Source organism: Cetorhinus maximus, chromosome 2, assembly GCF_964194155.1.
Source record: "Cetorhinus maximus chromosome 2, sCetMax3.hap1.1, whole genome shotgun sequence".
Classification (NCBI taxonomy): domain Eukaryota; kingdom Metazoa; phylum Chordata; class Chondrichthyes; order Lamniformes; family Cetorhinidae; genus Cetorhinus; species Cetorhinus maximus.
This window is the reverse complement of record NC_135880.1, coordinates 175044781-175066686: the sequence shown is the minus strand read 5'-3', so window position 1 is coordinate 175066686 and position 21906 is coordinate 175044781. Positions and strand designations below refer to the sequence as shown.

At 44.7% G+C, this 21906-nt stretch overlaps 1 protein-coding gene across 1 annotated transcript in view; it reads right to left on the bottom strand.

Moving 5' to 3' along the window:
• The window catches only part of palm2akap2 (PALM2 and AKAP2 fusion), a 351062-nt gene that overhangs the window by 96335 nt on the left and 232821 nt on the right, over positions 1-21906 (bottom strand). Inside the window, exon 9 of the mRNA XM_078570942.1 lies at positions 13445-13530. Coding sequence (XP_078427068.1) covers positions 13445-13530 — 86 coding nt within the window. The remainder of the gene's footprint in view (positions 1-13444; positions 13531-21906) is intronic.

The window sequence follows — 21906 nt, the reverse complement described above, 5'->3', positions numbered from 1 at the left end:
AGTATCATTCAGGTCGGCCTACTAAATGGACAAATATTGACGCTAATAGAATCTTACTAGAGCATAAAACCTGGGTTTATAAACCTACATGAGACACTAGTTTGGCTGCAGCTGGAGCATTGTGCCATTCTGGGCACCACATTTAAAGAACGGCCTGAAGGCTATGAAGAGGGTACAGAAGTGATTTTTCTGGAGTGATTCCGGGGATGAGGGATTACTGGAGAGGTTGGGATTGCTCTCCTTAGAGCGTGGACAACCAGGAGAGGCTTTGATAAATGTGTTTAAAATCATGACGCTTTTAGACAGTGTGAATAAAGAGAAATTGTTTCCAATGGGTGAAGGGTCGATAGCCAGAGAACACAGATTTAAGATGATTGGCAAAAGCATCAGAGGCGACTTGAGGAAAAACTTTATTTTGCATGAGTGGTTAGATTCTGGAATGCACTGCCTGATAGAGTTATGGAAACAGATTCAATAATCGCTTTCAAAAGGGAATTGGATAAATACTTGAAGGAGAAAAAGTGACAGTGATCCGGGGAAAGGGCAGAGTAGTGGGATTAACATGACTGCTCTTCGAAAAGTCTGGTGCAGGCTCAACAGGCCGAATGGCCTGTTCCTGTGTGGTACAATTAAGTAACTCCTTTATAATTGTACAGTTTATGCACAGTTCTCTTTTTATTCTACAGCTTGTGTACAATTCCGGTGTTATTCTGCCGATTACAGTTCCCGTATTATTCTGACAATTGCGCACAATTAAAATTTTATTTTACACATTATGTAGAGTTTTCATTTTGTGGGGTTCCAGTTTTGATATGCATTTTGCACAGCTTTACTTTGACCCGGCAGTTTGTTTGTAGTTTCAGTTTTATTCAGGAATTCATGGGAAGTCCCAGCTTTTCCACTTGGTTTACGTCTTACCCCTGTTGAACCCTGTATCAATCTCCCTTCAGGCCTACTTTCACTTAGGATAAGTCTGAGTGCTTATCTCACTGACAGATATTTCTAAAACTGTTACGATGCCGGGTCAATGTTTCCAATATTGCTACCTCAAGAACAGGCTGTGGGTGTCAGCACCAGCTGACATCATAAATATTTCAGAAGAAATCAGCAGGCTTTTTGGCAGGAAAGGAATGAATAAATAATATTAATTTCATTTTATGATGAGATGCACTCAGTACACGTCAGTGCCACTGAACTTTAACTGAACTCAGCCTAGTGCTTATATTTTCAAATTATTGGCGGTGCCACTTAATTGTATAAAATGTTCTGAAAGTTTTAGTATCGAATGTGCTGTCATCTGAAAACTCAAGCACTTCCAATTAAGTCACTAGAGAACTTGAACATTGCTGAAAAGAGAGACATATTGCTGAAGCTTTTCGTCTTGCGCTCATCAGGACAAACACAGGAACACAGGACAAACACAAGAATGCCAAATTTCAAACGATCACAACAATTTATACTACAGGAGAAGAGGATGATGATTGGTTGGCAAGTTGGCTCTGACTGGCCACAGGAGGCATTGCCTTGGAGAAAGCAGTTGGGAACTCTAGGCTCCCCAAGGTCCTGGATAATTCAGAAAAGGGACAAGGCTTGAACATATTCCTCTTGATTGCAGAGAACGGGTCCCTGTTTCTGAAAGAATGTTGCTTCTAGCAAGTGTAACTGAGCCATATTCCGAGTTCGACCGCTTGGGGACCCCATAGTTCCTCGATGCTTTTTCCTTGGTGATGCCTTGGCCAATCAGAGTTGGCTTACCAATGAATCAGCACCCTTTCCTCGTGTAGTATAAATTGTGAGCGTTTGAAATTTGGCACTCTTGCATTTATCCTGATGAGTGCAAGACGAAAAGCTTCGGTGACATGTCTCTCTTTTCAGCAACACTTCTGTTTCCTGGTGCAGCAAAGTTTGCCAAGAATGGAACATGTAGGTTTATGTTTATGAAGCATACTGTGGTTAAAGGCATTTTATAGCCTTTTCTTTGTCTTCTTCACAAAGTGTCTTGGAAGTGTTCGCACAATGTAATTGCGCAAATTGGGTCAAGTACATTAGTTCATGAACTAAATACACTGAAAATGATAAAAGTGGAGGATGAAGGCCTTTAAGTTGAGGCCTTTAAGATTATTGAAGGGATTCAATAGGGTAGACATGGAGAGGATGGGTTGAATTTTCCTGTGGGCGTGAGGACCATGACCTCAGGCCCCCATGGGTCGTCAGCGTGCCTGCTGGCACAATCTTCCGGGAGGCGGCCTCCTAACTGGCCACTTCCCTGCTTGCCACCCTATTAGGGACGGCAGACTTGTTCCTGAGGCTGGAGGCCCAGTCGGAGGGCCCACAGCACAGGGCAGCTGGCAGCCCCACTGGGAAAGGTGGGCGCTGCTGGGGCAGAAAGGCGAACGGGAGGGCCCGCAGAAAAGTTGGCAAAGAGAGGTGCCTGAAGCCAGGAGGGCAATCAGGGTGGAGGGGACACCCCTCTCTTAGGATTCATTTTGGACATGGTTGCACCCTTTGATCCCTGTGGCCCTGTCATTGGCATATGGAGCCTCTGGCCCTAACGGAAACCCCCAGCCTGCTGCTGGTAGGCCATCCCTCGATGAGCTGGAAATCTCTGCAGATGGCTGGGGGGGTTATGGGTGGGGGGATGGGGGTGGGCTCCAATGTCAGGAAATTACTGGTATCATCACAAAATGCCCCTTAAGCGAGCCTTAGCTGCACTAATTAGCCGCCTGCTTCCATGGAGCAAGCAGCTGGCCCTATTCCCTGAACAGGGGCCTCTAGGAGGGGCTCTGGGAGGTGGGATGCTGCAGGCGGCTGTCCCAATGTTGTTCCCTACTATTTTCCTGGCACCGTCCCCTGCAACCCGGTTTCCAAGGGGCTGGGAAAATTCAGCCAGATATTTGCACTTGTGGGGAGTCCAAAACCAGGGACCATCAATATTCATCACCGTAAAATCCAGTGAGGAATTTAGGACAAACCAGCATGTTAAAAAAAAGGGAAGAGTTACGTTTATATAGCACCTTTCATAACCACAGAAGACTCCCAAGCACTTTACAGCCAATGAAATACTTTCAAAGTGCAGCCATTATTTCCTGTAATGTAGGAAACATGGCAGCCAATTTATGCGCAGCAAGATCCTACAAATACAATGTAATAATGACCAGTTGATCTGTTTTGTGACATTGACTGGGGGGTAAATATTGGCCAGCACACCAGGGAGAACACTTTTTTGATTATTTTAGGATATGTGGGCATTGCTGGCTGGACCAGCATTTATTGCCCATCGCTAATTGCCCTTGAGAAGGTGGTGAGTTGCCTACTTGAACCACTGAAGTCCATGTGGTGTAGGCACACCTGCAGTGCTGTTAGGAAGGGAATTCCAGGATTTTGACCCAGCGACAGTGAAGGAAGGGTGACACATTTCCATGTCAGGATGGTGAGTGTGCTTGGAGGGGAACTTGCAGGTGTTGGTGTTCCCATGTATCTGCTGCCAATGTCCTTCAGGTGGTAGCAGTCATGGGTTTGGAAGGTGTTGTCTGAGCAGCCTCGGTGAGTTACTGCTATGCATCTTGTAGATGGTACACAATGCTGCCACTGTACATTGGTGGTGGTGGGAGTCAATATTTGTGGATAGGGTGCCAATCAAGGGGCTGCTTTGTCCTGGATGTGTCAAGATTCTTGAGTGTCGTTGGAGCTGCACTCATCCAGGCAAGTGGGGAGTATTCCATCACACTCATGACTTGTGCCTTGTTGATGGTGGACAGGCTTTGGGAGTCAGAAGGTGAGTTACTCGCCGCAGGATTCCTAGCCTCCGACCTGCTCTCGTAGCCACAGTATTTACATGGTTGGTCCAGTTCAGGTTCTTGTCAATGGTAACCGACAGGATACTGATGGTGGAGTATTCAGCAATGGTAATGCCATTGAATGTCAAGGGATGATGTTTATATTCTCTCTTGTTGGAGATGATCATTGCCTGGCACTTGTGTGGTGCGAATGTTACTTGCCAGTGGTCAGCCCAAGCCTGGATATTGTCCAGGTCTTGCTGCCTATGGGCTGGTTCAGTATCTGAGGAGTCACAAATGGTGCTGAACATTGTGCAATCATCTGTGAACATCCCCACTTCTGACCTTATGATGGAAGGAAGGTCATTGATGAAGCAGCTGAAGATGGTTGGGCCCAGGACACTGCCCTGAGGAACTCCTGCAATGATGTCCTGGAACTGAGATGATTGATCTCCAACGACCACAACTATATTCCTTTGTGCTAGGTATGACTCCAACCAGTGGAGAACTTTCCCCTGATTCCCATTGACGTCAGTTTTGCTAGGGCTCCTTGATGCCACACTCGGTCAAATGCAGCCCTGATGTCAAGGGCAGTCACTCTCACCTCACTTTTTGAGTTCAGCTCTTTTGTCCATGTTTGGACCAAGGCTGTAAGGTGCTGAGTAGCTCTGGCAGAACCTAAACTGAGTGTCAGTGAGCAGGTTATTTCTGTGTAAGTGCCGGTTGATAGCACTGTCAACGCCCCTTTCTATCACTTTACTGATGATTGAGAGTAGACTGATTGGGCGGTAATTGGCCAGGTTGGATTTGTCCTGCTTTTTGTGTACAGAACATAACTGGGCAATTTTCCACAGAGCCGGGTAGGTGCCAGTGTTATAGCTGTACTGGAACAGCTTGGCTAGGGGCGCAGCAAGTTCTGGAGCACAAGTCTTCAGAACTATTGCCGGAATGTTGTCAGTTCCCATAGCCTTTGCAGTATCCAATGCTTTCTGCCATTGCTTTATATCACATGGAGTGAATCAAATTGGTTGAAGACTGGCATCTGTGATGCTGGGGACCTCTGGAGGAGGCCAAGATGGATCATCCACTTGGCACTTTTAGCTGAAGATTGTTGCAAATGCTTCAGCCTTGTCTCTTGCACCGATGTGTTGGGCTTCCCCATCATTGAGGATGGGGATATTTGTGGAGCCTCCTCCTCCAATGAGTTGTTTAATTGTCCACCACCATTCACGACTGGATGTGGCAGGACTGCAGAGTTTAGATCTGATCTGTTGGTTGTGGGATCGCTTAGCTCTGCCTAGCGCTTGCTGTTTTCCCTGCTCTTCTTTTACATTCACCTGAGCGGACAGACAGGATCTCAGTTTAATATCTCATACCAAAGGCAACACCTTTAACAGTATAGTACCCCTCAGAACTGCAATGGAGGCGGTGGCATAGTGGTATTGTCATTGGACTGCCATTCCAGAGACCCAGGGTAACGCTCTGAGGACCCAGAGTCCCGCCGTGGCAGACGGTGAAATTTGAATTCAATAATATTGATGACCACAAAACCATTACCAATTGTTGTAAAAACCTATCTGGTTCACTAATGCACTTTAGGGAAGGAAATGTGCCGTCCTTATCTGGTCTGGCCTACATGTGACTCTAGACTCACACCAATGTGGTTGACTCTTAAACGCCCTCTGAACAAGGGCAATTAGGGGTGGGCAATAAATGTTGGCCCAGCCAGCGACGCCCACATCCCATGAGCAAATATAAAAAAAATCCTCTTGCCTTAGAAATGAGAGTGCTACCCACTGAGCCCCAGCTGCTGCTTAGTTGAGAGAGTCCAGAACTCGCTATCACATGGAGTGGCTGAGGTCAATAGCATAGATGCCTTTATGGGGAAGTTAGATAAGTACATGAGGGAGAAAGGAATAGAAGAGATGCTGATGGGGTGAATTAAAGAATGGTGGAAGAAGGCTTACATGGAACATAAAGATTGGCATAGACCAGCTGGGCCGAATATCCTGTTTCTGTGCTGTAAATTTATTGCCATTTTTCCAAAAGCATTAGTTTGCCAAATACAATGTCTTGAAGGAAGTATTCATTTGTGTTTTCCATAGCCATGAATATCAGCTGGCAGCTTCACCCGGGCAATATACTGTTAGCCACATCTGTAGGGTACACCTGCCAACTACGAGACTACACAGTCTAAAGATGTGACTTTATACAATACCCTGGACTGGAAGCTTCACCAACACTCAGAGGAACTGCTGAGCCAGTATTAAGCAGCAGTCTTGATCACCTATTGGGCGTCTGCTAGGACAAATCACATAGTGTGAGGTAAAACCGCCCTGGGTCACAAGTCACCTGGTAACCCCAACAGCAAAATGGCATTCAAGCCAACCTTTTCAGTCCCCCTCATGATTGATTGCCACAGAAACGTCCAATGAATGCTTGTTGTGTTCCTTGACAGTGCTAATGTCACCGGTTTGATCCACCTTGCTGAAAGATTTCCAAGACGACACTTTCCAGGTCCTGTTCCAAATATCCTGATTAGACTTTTTCAGTGTTTGTGTGAGCGGAGTAGAGGGTGATGGGTGAATACTACAGCTACTGTTGATGACACTCTATTCTATACTTTGGAACTTCATTTATAATAGGCAGTAGAGAATAAGAACTCTAAATTTGTGAATAAGTGGAATGAAAGAACTTGCATTTATATGGCATCTTATCACATCCTCAAGGCAACCCTCTATGACCAAACCTTTGGTCACCTGTCATAAACACAGATGAAATAGGTGTTGAAGGAGGCCATTCAGCTCTTCGAACCTACCCACTCGACAATATCGTGGCTGATCTTCTACCTTAACTCTATCTTTTCACACTGTACATCTACTCCGTATTTTCAATACCCACAAATCTATTGGCTTCAGCCTTGAATATGCTCAATGTCTGAGCAGCCACAGCTCCCTGGAGTAGTGAATTACACAAAAATCACAATCCTTTGAGTCAAGAAACTTTTCCTCAGCTCAGTCTTAAATGGTTGCCCCTTATTTTGAGACTGTGACCCTGTGTTCCAGATTCCCCAGCCAGGGGAAACATTTTCTCAGCATCTACCCTGTCAAGCCCCTTAGGAATTTTACATGTTCCACTGAAGTCACTCCTCAATCTTCTAACTTCAGGGAATAAAGGCCTTGTCTACTCACTCTTTCCTTACTGGACAATCCCTTCATCCCAGGAACTAGTCTAGTGAACTTCCATTGCACTCCCTCTTGGGCAAGTATGTCTACCCTGTGGTAAGGAGACCAACACTACATCCAATACTCTAAATGTAGCCTCACCAATGCCCTGTATAATTGTTGTATGACTTCTTTACCCTTATACTCCAGTTCCTTTGACCATTTGCTTTCCTAATTGCTTGTCGTATCTGTATGTTAACTTTCTGTGATTAGGGCTGCCAACCCTCCAGGATTGGTGTGGAGACTCCAGGAGATGAAGATCAAACTCCAGGATACTGCTGCATGCAGCTCTGAAGAAATATCACAGGAACTTAAAAAAAGATAGCTTTTTTTCTTAATTTTCTTTGAACATTTCTCTTTATCAGATATAAAAATATTGAAAATGGGGGAAAAAAGGCTGTTGGGCTGACAGTCAAGCATCATCCAATTGGGTAATGAGCCTTTTTGCTTTCCAATTGGCGTAGGAAGGCCGTACATCACAAGGATGGATGTGTTGGCCGATTAATGGCTGGAGTGTGGGGGCAAGCCATGTGATGAAACCTCCAGGAATACATTTAATCGCAGTTGGCAACACTATTTGTGGTTTACGTATAAGGACATCTGGGTCCCTCTGAATACAAACATATCCCAGTCTCTCACCATTCAAAAATTATTATTTTTGTTTATTTTCCCTACCAAATGACTTCACATATCTTAATATCTCAGGTGGCTTGGTGTCAAAATTTTGTCTGATAATGTTCCTGTGAAGCACGTTGGGGCTTCTTTAAAGGTGCTGCATAACTAAGCAAATGCAATGGGCAGTTTGTGCCCAGAAAAGATCCCAGCAGCAGCAAATGACTAATTACATTTTTGGTGGTGGGGGGAAAATTCCACAGTCTTTAATAAGATCTTTAATGTCTACCGAAACTACCTGTACAGGCAACTGGTGTCTTCACTAAGCATTCCCTCCGAAAGGTGGCATTGCTGACAGGTCAGCTCTCTATCAGCAGTTCACTGAAGGGTTAACTTAATCACAGACTCAGGTCCTGGAGTGAGGCTTGACTCAGAGGTGAGAATAAACATGAAAATAGTTCTGGCTATTACAGCACTGACTCACCATAAAGTATATTCTAAGGCTACGTGAGTACAAAGTGACTTTAATGCTGACTTTGTCTTGGGGTTAATGAAGAGCTCAGGTCGGGGTCTGGGATGATCAGCTTCTTGCACTGATTGGCAAAGTGATTCACCTCATTAAAGTTTAAACGGACTTCTAGTCATATTCGATCTGTGGGGTTGTAAGTTGGATGTGGATCTCAGTCAGCTGTCATTTATCCATCGTGTCCTGCACTGTCAAAGCATCTGCTGTTGTTTAACTTTTACAATTCTCTATGTACTCCCCATCCCGATACATGGCTAACTCTGCATCATGGACTGGTGCAAGGATCAGAAATGGCATTTAGCTTGAAAATTTACACAATCTGCTGGGGAGACTGTTGCATAGTAGTAATGTCACTAGACTAGAGGCCAAGGGTAATGCTTCAAATCCCACCATATCAGCTGGTGGAAATTAAATTCAATTAATAAATCTAGAATTGAAAGCTAGTCTGAGTAATGATGATTATGAACCTGTTATTGTAAAAACCCATCTGTTTCCCATAAGGGAAGGAAATTTGCCATTCTAACCTGGTCTGGCCTATAGGTGACCCCAGACCCCACAGCACATGTGGTTGACTCTGAAATGGCTTAGCAAGCCACTCAGTTCAAGGGCAGTTGTGGATGGGCAACAAATGTTGGCCTTGCCAACAACACCCACATCCCATAAAAGAGTTGAGATACCATTGTTATGCAGCAAGTTGTTATTCTCTGGAATGCACTGCCTAAAATAAGTGCTGGAAGCAGATTCAATCTTAACTTTCAGAAGGAAGTTGGACATAATACTCAAAAAGGAAAAAAATAATTGCAGGAAGGGCAGGTGACTGGGATAATTGGATAGCTCTTTCAAAGAGTAGGCTCAACAGGCTGAAAGACCTTTTTCTGATGAATCTATGATGAATAATACAGGTTGGAAATGATATCTAGTGCTTCTAGCATTGGATTTGACTTGAGACATAACATCCCTAAACCTGGAGTTATAACATCCTGCCCCTATGTATTTCAAATCGTCTTACTTCTACATCTGGGGGCTGGTTAACTCCGCTGGCTACAGGGTTATCCAGAATGACACCAACAGTGTGGGTTCAATCCCTGTACCAGCTGTGGTAATTCATGGAGGCCCTGCCTCCTCACCTTGCCCCACTCTTGTGGTGTGGGGCCCCTCAAGCCATGTGTAGCCTAAATAATGTCTCTCTCTAATGGACAGATAACAACGGTCCTTTGGGGAGCTATAGCTAGAATCTTCTATATCTGTATTGTTCTTCAAATGCCTGGTCCTTGAAGCTGAAATGAAACAATCTCTACTGTGTTCTGACGCTGCCCACCTCACCAGTGGTGATATAACATTAAAGCAATATCACCAAACTGGATGAAATCCAGAATTGAGGACCCTAGTGTCACTCTTCACTTCAGACAATTAAAAAGGGACAATACCCAATTGTCACAAAATAAATCAATAATTCCCTTGGTGGTGGTTAGATCCCAGCTTTCTCAACAGGCTTACAGGAGGATGCACAGAGGTTCTAATGCTAAGGTTGCTGAAATCAACACTTCACTAAATAACACAGATATCTACATGGAGGCTTAGGGAAATATCTATCAGGAGGCAAGGATATTAAGTCTAATACCCCTGCAAATATTTACTTATGTAATCTATGCAGACAGGTGTAGCAAGGGTTACAGAACCAAGCGGGTGGATGGAGTTAAGGTTCAGATCAACCACGATCTAACTGAATGGCGGAGCAGGCTCGAGGGGCTGAATGGCCTCCTCTTCATATGTTCCCAATGCTGGAGAATCACTGCCATATGGCTAGCTAGGGATCGATTGCAGTCATTTATTTGAGCCATGTTCAATTGGCAGAAGTAACTTAAGTGTCTCTAAACGCATTTAAATAATTTTCCATCTTGTAAAATTTTTTCTCTTGCATACTAAAGAATTTAACTCTAAAACTGAAATGATTTAATGATTGCAGAATTGTTGGTGGAAAGAACAGTGAGGGCCAGACCACACCATGGTGACCTCTGTCACCTGAAAGGAGGCAGGCAGCAGGCACCTGGGAGCACCATCAATCCGCACCTTCAAGTTACACGCCATCGTCTTCGAAATATATCACTGTGCTGTCATCGTCGTTGGATCAAAATCCTGGATTTCCCACCTTGACAGCACTGTGGGAGCACCTCCACCACATGGACTGCAGCAGTTCAAGGTCCACCACCTTCTCAAGGGCAACTAGGGGAGGGGTGGGCAATAAACGCTGCTTTTGCCAGTTGTGCCTATATCCCAGGAATTAATCTTTTATAAAAGTAAACCATTATTCACACACAATTTGCAAGAGTTATTAATGTTTTAATAAGAGATCACATTTAATAGACAAGGAAATCTAATTGGATATACATTTGATATAAAAAAATATAGATTTCTTTTTATCACATTTCCACAATAATCATACTTCAATGACTATCAGGTATATTCAAATCCATTACATGTAGGTCTGAGCACGAAACAACTTAAGTTGAAAGGTTATCCAATCTAACCTATTTCATACAGCATCGTTTGTGTGTTGGTATTTTTAGTGTCCCAATGGCTCCTATTGCTTATCTCAAGTACATTGAATTGTCATATTATGCTTGAATTCTATTAGCTCTTGTGCTGTTAAAGATTAAAAGGCCAAGCTGTGAGATGACTTAAAAGGACGATATGCTTCTATGCTCAAGCCAGCTGGCAACCTTGATTCAGATTGGTGAAATAAAGATCAGTCCCCATTAGTTGTACCAAGTGCTGCTGAATTAGTCAGTAAATTGCTTATTATTGAATTAAAATTAAATAATATTACATGCAGTGATCCAAATTGATTCATTTTGTTCCATATAATTTTAATAAAAGCTGGGATTAAATTGTCCAATCGTTCTTTTGGAAAAGTATGTGCTGCTGCACCAGATATAAAATCGTATCCAGAGCAGGCTGTCTGTTAGAGATAGCCTCTTTGAATGGAAGTTTAGAATCATGCAGCACGCAGTTAGGGAGGCCATTTGGTCCATCATGGTTGTGGCTGCTCTCAGAAAGAGCTATTGAAATATTCCCCTACTCTTTCCATGTGACCCTGTAAAACTTTCCTTTATTAAGGAAAATTATTACTGTTTATTGTTTATTAGGCATCTAATTCCCTTTTGTAAGTTATGGCTGAATCTGCTTCCACTGCCCTTTCAGGCAGCGCCTGCCAGATCACTACAAGTCGGTGACTGAAAAAAATTTCTGTTCATCTGCCCTATTGTCTTTTTTGCCGATGATCTTAAATCTGTGTCCAATGGTTACCAACCTTCCTGCAGGTGGAAACAGTTGATCCCTACTCCTCCGTCACCAATCCTTCATAATTGTAAACATCTCTATTAAATCTCCCCTTAATCTTCTCTGCTGTAAGGTTTTAAGGGGAAAAGGTTTTAAAGCTCCTATTCAGCAGCATGAAATATTGGCTCCGTGTAGTATTAAGTAATGAAATGTCAAGCCTATTCTTTACAAATGGGTTATGATTTTGTTGTACAGAGCATAGAGGGCAAATCTTCCACAGGAAATGTTCCTTTTTAAATACTACCTAATGTTAGCATGCCAGCAAAAAAAAAAACGTTGACTTGATTTTTAATCAGAAGATACAAATCCTAAAACGGAATACAATTCATGGTTGGTATTGGAAGGAGAATAACCATTAGGTAGAGAAAATCTATTGCAGAAGACGTGGGATTAGATGTAGGGTCAGACTGCAGAAAGGCAACAAATTGAGCGAGGGAAGACTGGAGGGATCATCGACCTGAAACGTTTAACTCTCTTTCCCTCTCTCCACAAATCAGAATTTTAAAATAAAATGCTGGAAATACTCAGCGGGCCGGGCAGCATCTGTGGAGTGGGAAACAGAGTTAACGTTTCAGGTCGATGACCTTTCATCAGAAATGCAAGAGATTTTAGGCCCATGGAAGGGGGAAGAGGGCAGGAAGAGCAGAGGAGAACATCTGTGACAGGGGCGGAGGGCAGGGGAGATTAAAGAGCAAAAGGTTTCATGATGTAACAGCCAAAAGAGAGTGGTAATGGATATAGTGAAGAAACGAAGGATGTGTCTAAATGAGGTGCGAATTGCTACATAAAAACATCTGAATGCAACATGACGAGACAAAGAAAGAAACAAGACAAAGGCCGACCCAGCAAAACTCACAAAAAAAAATGAATATAAAGCACATAGAACAAAATGGAGGCAGAGGTTATGATCTAAAGTTGTTGAAGTCAATGTTGAGTCCAGAAGGCTGTAGAGTGCCAAGTCGAAAGATTAGGTATTGTTCCTTGAGCTTGCGTAGAGCTTCACTGGAACACTGCAGCAGACAGAAAGGTCTCTCCAGACCTCCTGAGTATTCCCAGCATTTTGTCTGTTTTATCTCAGGTTTCTGGCAGCTGCAGTATTTTGCTTTTGGATGAAAGATTGGTGATGGACAGAGAAGCATACATATTTACAAGCAGGCGAGGCACTTTGTTTTAGATTTGCTAAGTAATTTGGCAAATGGAATTCAGCGGCCCATGTTTGGAATTCTGTCACAAACAAGAAAAAGTCTACTAACTTCTTCTACAGGCCGAGAGATGTTCTAGGTAATGACCTGTGAGGAGCAATTGAGTAGAATGGGCCTATACTCTTTGGAGTTGGGAAGAATGAGACGTGATCTCATTGGAAAGTATAAAAGTTTCGGTGGGTTTGACAGGGTAGATGCAGAGAGGTTGTTTCCCCTGACTGGAGAGTATAGAATTCAGGGGCACAGCCTTAGGATAAGGGGTTGACCATTTAGGACTGAGATAATGAGAATTTTCTACACTCAGATGGTTGTGAATCATTGGAATTTTCTACCCCAGAGGGCTGTGGATACTCAGTTGTTGAATATATTCGACCGATTTTTGAATACTAAGGGAATTAAGAGGATCAGGTGGGAGAGTGGAGATGAGGTAGAAATTCAGCAATGGTTTTATTGACTGGTGGAGTAGGCTTGAGGGGCTGGATGAACCTGCACCTGCCCCTATCTTTTATGTTCTTATGATGACAGCATCTCACAATTAAAATAGAACTTTTTCAATACTCCCAAGCATGGGTCAAGGCCTGTCCTCTTCTACTGTTCCAATGTAGATATGTCTGCTCTCTGTTGTATTTATCATTCAGCAACTGTGATCAGTCAGACTGGACACAAATGCTACAAGTCATGCCAAATAAGCCGTCTCCCTTTGCCCAGGCAGCGTTTTTGGCTGTAAAGATTTTCAGGTAGTGTATTGGGCAGGAAGTTACTTACCACTGTGGTGTGCTCTGTTCCAGCGATGCCGCACACGGTCGATTGAATTGGCTCTCTGGGTTGGGATGTGATGTCTATTTCTTCCCCTATAAGGCAACAATTAGAACTTACAAACTAAAATACATCGCTGCTGGCGGCACAAATCAGGTCATTTGTTTTTGCTGCTGGTTCTGAGGAATAACATTCGCGCTACCCAAGTGCCAGGCAATAACCATCTCTAAAAAGAGAAAATCTAACCATTTCCCCTTGACATTCAATGGCATTACCATCGCTGAATCCCTCACTATCAATATCCTGGGGTTACCATTGACCAAAAACTGATCTGAACTAGCCATATAAATATTGTGGGTACAAGAGCAGGTCAGGCACTGGGAATTCTGTGGCGAGTAACTCACCTCCTGACTCTCCAAAGCCTGTCCAAGACTTAAACCAAGAGTGTGATGGGATAGTCTCCACTTGCCTGGATGCGTGCAGCTCCAGCAACATTCAAGGAGCTCAACACCATCCAGGACAAAGCAGCTCACTTGTCTGGCACCCCATCCATCACCTTAAACGTTCACTTTCCCCCATCACCGATGCACAGTGGCTGCAGTGTGTACCATCTACTAAATGCACTGTGGCAACTCACCAAGGGTCCTTCGACAGGACTTTTTAAACCCATGACCTCTACCACTGAAAGGACAAGGGCAGAGAATGCGTGGGAACACCACCACCTGCAGGTTTCCCTCCAAGTCACATGCCATCCTGACTTGGAACTATATTGCCGTTCCTTCACTGTCGCTGGGTCAAAATCATGGAACTCCCTCCCTAACAGCACTCTGGGTATACCTACAGCACATGAACTGCAGCGGTTCAAGAAGGCAGCTCACCACCACCTTCTCAAGGGCAATTAGGGATGGGCAATAAATACTGGCTTAGTCAGCGACAGCCACATCCCGTGTCAGAATTTAAAAAAAATATTTATAGGTCATTTATAGCTCCCTGGCTTCAATTTTCTCCCTGCATTTAAGAAGGCAAGTGGGAACAAAACTCTTGAGGAGAAAAACTAGAGTTGGCCCACCTGCTAAATTTTCCTTCCTATGTTTGGGACTCAGTAGACTCAGGGTCTCAATCTGTGGCCTACCTCCCTATGTGTTGACTACTGATACCCCAACCCACTGGCCAGGAGATTTGCCATCATGTCGGATAAGTGTTCATTATTCATGTTGGATCTTTTGCTGTGAATGCTGGCAGGTGGTTTAATTGCAGGAGAGAGCCTAGATGAGCCTGATCCTGTTCTTCATAATTTCCTCGCATGTTATGATGATAATGGAGCTGTTGACCAATCATACCAATGAATTCGATCCATCAGTCTACAACAGACACAGACATGATGTGAGGAAAATTCCAGTGGTGGAGCGTTTTGGGAGCCAAACGTCATATTTGCCACAAATTACTCACATGGTGGTGTAGTCTGTGTTACAGATTACTCAAGGAATCTGAGTTTCTATGGTTACAAGCATGTTGTCGTCTGGAGCTATGGATCGTGATGGTAGAGGCACCAACGTTCTTTCCATCGTGTGGCTGACCAGGAATCTTTCTCACTCTTACCTTCTGCCATTGGCGTGTGTTGGAAGGATTTACAGGTCAATATTCAATTTGTTTGGCTGCGTTATGACCACACCGTCCATGGCCATCAAGTCCTAGGGTGGGAGGTGAATGTGGAGCTCCTGGCTCAAAGCCAGGGACACTACCCACCATACCACAAGACCTCTACATAATTACTCAAGCATCATATCCTGAAATGTAATTTTCTGAAAGAATTTCCAGGATGGATAGGGAGTCGGAACCCCAGGCAATTCCCTCCTCCCTAAACCATTAAGGATGTTGAGTACAACATCTAGGCTGGCACACGGCTGCATTGTTGGTGATGCCATCTTTTGGACGAGACATGAAATAAAGCCCTGTCTGTCTCCTCAGGAGGGTGTAGAAGATCCTGCAGCATTATTTTGAAGAAGAATAGGGGAGTCATCCCCAATGTCCTAGGAATTGCCTAGGGTTCTGACTCCCTACCCATCCTGGAAGTTCTTATAGAAAATTACATTTCAGGATACGATACATGATGGAGATCATTGTATAGGGGGTAGTGTCCCTGCCTCTGAGCCAGAAACTCCAGGTTCAAGTCCCACCCCAGGAACATTGGAGCCTCTACCATCACTATCCATAGCTCCAGGCTACAACATGCATGTAAAAAAGTGCAAGTTGCCACAGCAACTGGGACTCCCTGAATGAACTGTAACACATCACCACCATATGAGTAATGGTGGCACAATATGACCTAGGGCTCCGAAACTCTTTACAACTGGGATTTTCCTCATGTCATGTCTGGGTCTGTTGTAGACTGACTGGTAGAACATGTACTCCTCAATCAACACCTAAGCTAATCATTATCACAGTGCTGTTTGTGGGACAAATTTACTGCTGCATTTCCTACATTAAAACAGGGACTGCACTTCAAAAGTATTGGGTTGGCTGTGGAGCACTTTGCGATGATCTGAATGGCACTATAGAAACTTAAGTCTTTCTTTCAGGTCTGTATTTATTCATGTTGTCACCCTCTGGGTATTTACTGTTCTGTCTTTTGCAGTAATCATTCACACTTTGAGAAAATTTACAGGATGTTGAAATTGTCTCTCAGCATGTGAATTTGGGATGAGATTTTTGAGAAATTGCGAGTTCCAAATTCATCAACTGAATGAAGGGAGATGTGTGAAAAATCAAGTAAATCTCTTCCACTCAACAGCTTTGGGAGAGAGGGGAAACAGGAATGGAAAATGTGTAACCTGAAGAGATTTGAGCTCCTGGTTTCCCTGGAAAAGTGGAGATTGAGAGAGAGAGAGGGAGAGATGGTGAATTAGAGCTGTGTCATCCACTTTGACCTCATCTAGTACCAGCAGCCCTTGGAGAAGTAAGCAGATGGGGCGGGCGTAACACCTGCTCTTATTAATCCCTCCCCAGGATGTTGTTACTCAACACTTACCACCCACCCTCATTACAGAACAGCAGAGCTGTAAGCAGAATCCTGTACCATCTGTTAACTGAAGGTGGAGATCTCTCAAGATGAATGATGTGCGCCGAAGCGAACAGAGGCCCCTTTTGTTTTGTCTGATTGCTGAAGCTGGTTAATACCTGCCCTGGGATCTTTGTACTTGTGTTAGTTATATCAGTACATTGGTGGAAGCATGTTGCCTGTCAGGATCAAACTGGACTCTTGCATCTAAACTGGGCCAGAGCTTAGGAAACCGTAACATTGAATTACATAGATTTAACATAGTATTTACAGTTCAGAAGCAGGCCATTCGGCCCAACTGATACATGCTGGTGTTTATGCTCCACACAAGCCTCCACTTCTCTTCATCATCAAATCCTATCAGCATATCCCTCTATTCGTTTCTCCGTCATGTGCTTATCTGGCTTCCCCATAAATGCATCCATACCTCAATCACTCCCTGTGGTAGCGAGTTCTACATTCTAACACTATGGGTGAATAAGTCTCTCCTGCATTCCCCATTGGATTTATTAGTCATTTTCTGAAATTAATGGACCTTAGTTTTGGACTTCCCCACCTGCACACCCCCCCAAACCTGCCAAGTGGAAATGTTTCCTCCATGTCTACCTAATTGAACCACCCAAAATTTTAAAAACGTCTGCCAAATCATTCCCTCAATCTTCTCTTTTGTACAGAAAAGAGCCCATGCAGCCTGTTCAATGTGGACAGGGGGGATAGTCAGTCTGAGCAATGAGAACAAACTGCACGAGGATGTGATATTGCTCTTTTCTGGAAGTCTTAATGGAGTTTAAAACTTCCTCCTCCAAACTCTACGGAGTAGACCTTGACTTTGCGTGGTAGTGTAAGTGAGTGGTAATGGGCCGGGAGCCTGTTTGACATCTTTTCCATTGAAGTCAATGAGAATGATGTAACACGCGCTTCCAGACCCATTTTTGCCCATTTTATGCTGTATCCCAGAGTCAAGATCGACCCCAGGGAATCTCTGCATATTATGGAGGATTGAAGCTGCATTGTGAAGGGAATAATACTGTATTGTGATATTATCGTACAGAAGCAACAAAATGGTAAATCCCCCCTCGAGAACCCACTTTCACCTCCAAAAAGAGGATCTCATGAGTTTCTTTTGTCAATAAGATCGAGACCTACTGTTCAGTTGGCTCTGCTGCTTCTCACTCGTCCCACTTGCTTGTTCACCAAGTCAAAACTCCCCCTCAAGCTCAGAGTTTCTAGGACGGTATCAGGGACATGGACAAAAATGAGAGAAGCTGGGATTGTTCTCCTTGGAGCAGCGGAGTTTCAGGCGAGATTTAATCGAGGTGTTCAAAGTTATGAAGGATTTTTGATAGAGTAAATTAAGAGAAACTGTTTTCATTGGCAGGAGGGTTGGTAACCAGAGGACACAGGTTTAAAATAATTGGCAAAAAAGCCACAGCAGAGTTGAGGAAATTTTTTTTTTTACACAGTGAGTTGTTGTGATATGGAATGCACAGCCTGGAAAAGTGGAAGTGGATTCAATCTAACTGACAAAAAGGAAAATGGAAAATACTTGAGTGGGAAAATTTTGCAGGGCAATGGAGAAAACGCAGACGAGTGGGACTAATTGGACAGTTCTTTCAAAGAGCTGGCACAGTAACAATGGGCTGAATGGCCTCTTCAGTCCTGTACGATTCAATGAACATGGCATTCAGTATTGACATAGATTTAAACGTACATAGCATAAGCAATGAAAACGGTTTGAAGGTTTCCCCAGGGCTGGAAACAAACATAAAGAGTTCAGGCCTGAAAGCTGCAGTAGAAACAGAGCCATATTTGCCTGTGAACGACAGCTTAGAGGGCAGGGATTTCCCTGCAGGTTTCCGAGCCCTGCTGAGGTTGGAATGTGGGTCAGAAGCTTACACCGTGTGGAAAGCAGTCACTCATTGTGATTTTTCCCAGGGTGCACCATTGGCCCAAGGGCAGGCTTGCCATCCAATTAAGGATGGTGGGTAGGCTCTGGAAGCTGCAGTGCCAATCAGAGACCTTCTGGCTTGAAAGCAGCAGCAGGATGCCATAGAGGTAAGTGTGAGAGAGGGCACTTCAAAATGGAGGCACCCTCTCACCAACTTTTTTAAAGTTTAAAATGGATTTTGCAAGCATGCCTCAACTGTGTTGATGGGGGGTGGGGGGGCGGGCACGCCGGGGGAAGGGGACTTGGGGAGGGAGGGGTTTGTGGGAAACTCCTCTACAGGCGCTGCAACGCCCAGGCAGGTAAACAGGCCTGGAGTGCTCGCAACCCCTGTCAGCCGCTGGGAGCGGGCACCTAAACTGGACCCCCTGCCTGCAGGAATCTGGAGGCCAACTGGACAATCCCAGTTGACCTTCTTTAATTGGCCTGAAGTAGCCGTTAACAACTTTAATCAACTACCTGCTGCATGTGGGCAGGCAGCTCTGCCGCCTCCCCCAACTCCCATCCTGCCTCCGCAAAAATGGTCCAAGGATGAGTTTGAGCCAGGGGATCGGCAGGCCAGCCGGTGGTCCTATCTTAAGGGTCCCCCTGTCCCTGATTACTGCCTCAGCAGGCCTTAAATGCGAGCCCAGGATGTTTCTAATTTGGTAAAACAACATTAGCCAGTGGCCTAGTGCTCATTTATAACTAGTACAGAACACATCACACCATTTAAGAAGTACTTAGATGAGCACTTGAAACACCATAACATTCAGGGCTACGGGTCAAGTGCTGGAAAATGGGATTAGAATAGATAGGTGCTTGATGGCCGGCATGGACACGATGGGCCGAAGGGCCTGTTTCTGTGCTGTATGACTATGACATCCACAGAAGATTAGGGAAATATGTTTTGTAGGGAATTGGATCATGCTAAATCAAAGTGAATTCTATCATTTTATTTCTCAATGAGAAGTAAACGGTCAAGTGGGGCGATGTGCCTTCAATATCCCCCAGTATCCACACTGCAACATTATAGCCCAGATGGTTGCTTATATTCCTATTAAAGAAAGATTATATTGCCTCTGAATCAGAAAGTTTTGGTTTGAAGTCCTGTTTCAAAGATTTGAACACAAGTTCTAGGCTGACACTCCTACTGCAGTCCACTGAAAGGGTGTTACACTCTTGGAGGTGCCTTCTTTTGGATGGGATGTCAAAGCAAGGCCTGATTCTGATCTATCAGATGGACATAAAAGACCCCACAGTACTATTTTCAAAAAGGGTAGGATATAATGTCAGCCATGGTTCAGTTGGTGGCATTCTCACCTCTGAGTCACAAGGTTCCAGTCCCCCTCCAGGACTCCCAGCTCCCCTCGGCTCATTAAATGTCTGCACCTCCCACTGTCAGATGGATATTCCGTTGCTGAAAGCTGCTGGCCAATCAGAGGCCGGCAGCTATATAGCAGCGGCAGCGCCACTGGGAGTGGTGGCCACTGCCAGTATTGCACTGGGGCCTACACAGAGGATTGGCAATGGATCCTCCAGAGACAAGTAGTGGGAGAATGGTTGGAGTGGGGTTCCCAGAGAGGGGGGGCGCCAAGTGCAGGAAAGGCTGACAGCACAGGCAGGGGGCTGGCTTCCTGTGGGACCCTCTTCCTGATGCCAGGTCCTTCGATTGGGCACAGAGTGCCTTTGAAAGAGGAATCCCACTTCCTCAGAAAACTGCAGGCAAACTCAACAGGGTTTGTGGCAAAGCTGCTTTGTTGTTGGTTGAACATCAATGGCAGGATGATGAGGCCCTTCAATGGCCTTTAAGTGGCTACTTAAGGGCCTCAATTGGCCTGAAGATGGGAGGGCTGCCCGCCATCCTTCCTGCCCGGACTTAATTGGGGGAAAGTGGGAAGGCAGTGGGATCTCCTCCCTTCACACTCCCACATGGCATCAAGCCCCCTCCGCCTCTGATCTCATCTGAGGGTTGGGCCGAGGGCGCGGGCTGCGATATTAAATTCCACCCCTAGTGTAGAGCTGAGGGAGCACTGCACTGTCAGTGGTGCCGTCTTCTGGATGAGATGTTAAACTGAGGGCCCATTAGCTTATTTGGATAGGTGTAATAGATCCCATGGCACTGTTTCCAAGGAGAATAGGGGAGTTCTCCCTGGTGTCCTGGCCAATGTTTATCCCTCAATCAACATCACAAAAACAGGTTCTCTGATCATTGTCACATTGCTGTTTGTGGGAGCTTGCTGTGTGCGTATTGGCTGCCACGTTTCCTACATTGCAACACTGGTAATTCATAGGCTATAAAACATTTTGAGTGGCCAATGGCTGTGAAAAGTGTTAGATAAATGCAAGTCTTTCTTTTTTCAGGTGAGTTCTTCCTGATTTCTTGGCCAATATTTAGCAATCAGCCTGCAATCCTAAAAAACATTTATAATCATTGTCCCACTGTTGCTTCTGGGGTTTTGCTGTTGTGCAAATTGGCTGCCATATTGCCTGGATGACAAGAATAATTACTTTTTGAAAGATCTTCATTGACTGCAAAGAATTTTGGAATGAAAGTCGCAATACAAATGCAGGTCCTTTTTCTTCTGAAACTCTTCATCCTATTATTACATTAACACCGTTATCCAGCTGTTTATCTGAGGAAAGTGCCCAGAATGCCCACACAGTGACTTGTGCCAGTGGGAGATGAGATCTGCTGCCATTGGACTACAGAACTGTTTATATCAGAGTTTCATGGGTCAGCTGATTTGCATGTCCATTGGTAAAGTTGCTAAATTGGGGTTAGAGTAGCATAATGTTTCTGCTGCTTGATTATAATCCAGAGATTTAGACTAATAATGCAGAGACATAGGGCAGAATCTTACTATCGCCCCTTGACATTCAATTGCATTACCATTGCTAAATCCCCCACTATCAACATCCTGGGGGCTACTATTGACCAGACACTGAACTGGACTAGCCATATAAACACTGTGATGAAAAGAGCAGGTCAAAGGATAGGAATCCTATGGCGAGTAACTCACCTTATGACTCCCCAAAGCCAGTTCACCATCTACAAGGCACAAGTCAGGAGTGTGATGGAATACTCTCCACTTGCCTGGATGAGTACAGTTCCAACAATACTCAAGAAGCTTGACACCATCCAAGACGAAGCAGCCTGTTTGATTGGCACCCCATCCACAAACATTCACTCCCTCCACCACCAACGCACTGTGGTAGCAGTGTGTACCATCTACAAGATGCACAGTAGGAACTCACCAAGCCTCCTTAGACAACACCTTCCAAACCCACGACCACTGCCATCTAGCAGGGCAAGGGCAGCAGACAGATGGGAGCCCCACCACCTCCAAGTTCCTTTCTAAGCCACTCACCATCCTGACTTGGAAATATATATCTGTTCCTTCACGTCGCTGGGTCAAAGTCCTAACAGCACTGTGGGTGTATCTACATCACATGGACTGCAGCGGTTCAAGAGGGCAGCTCACTACC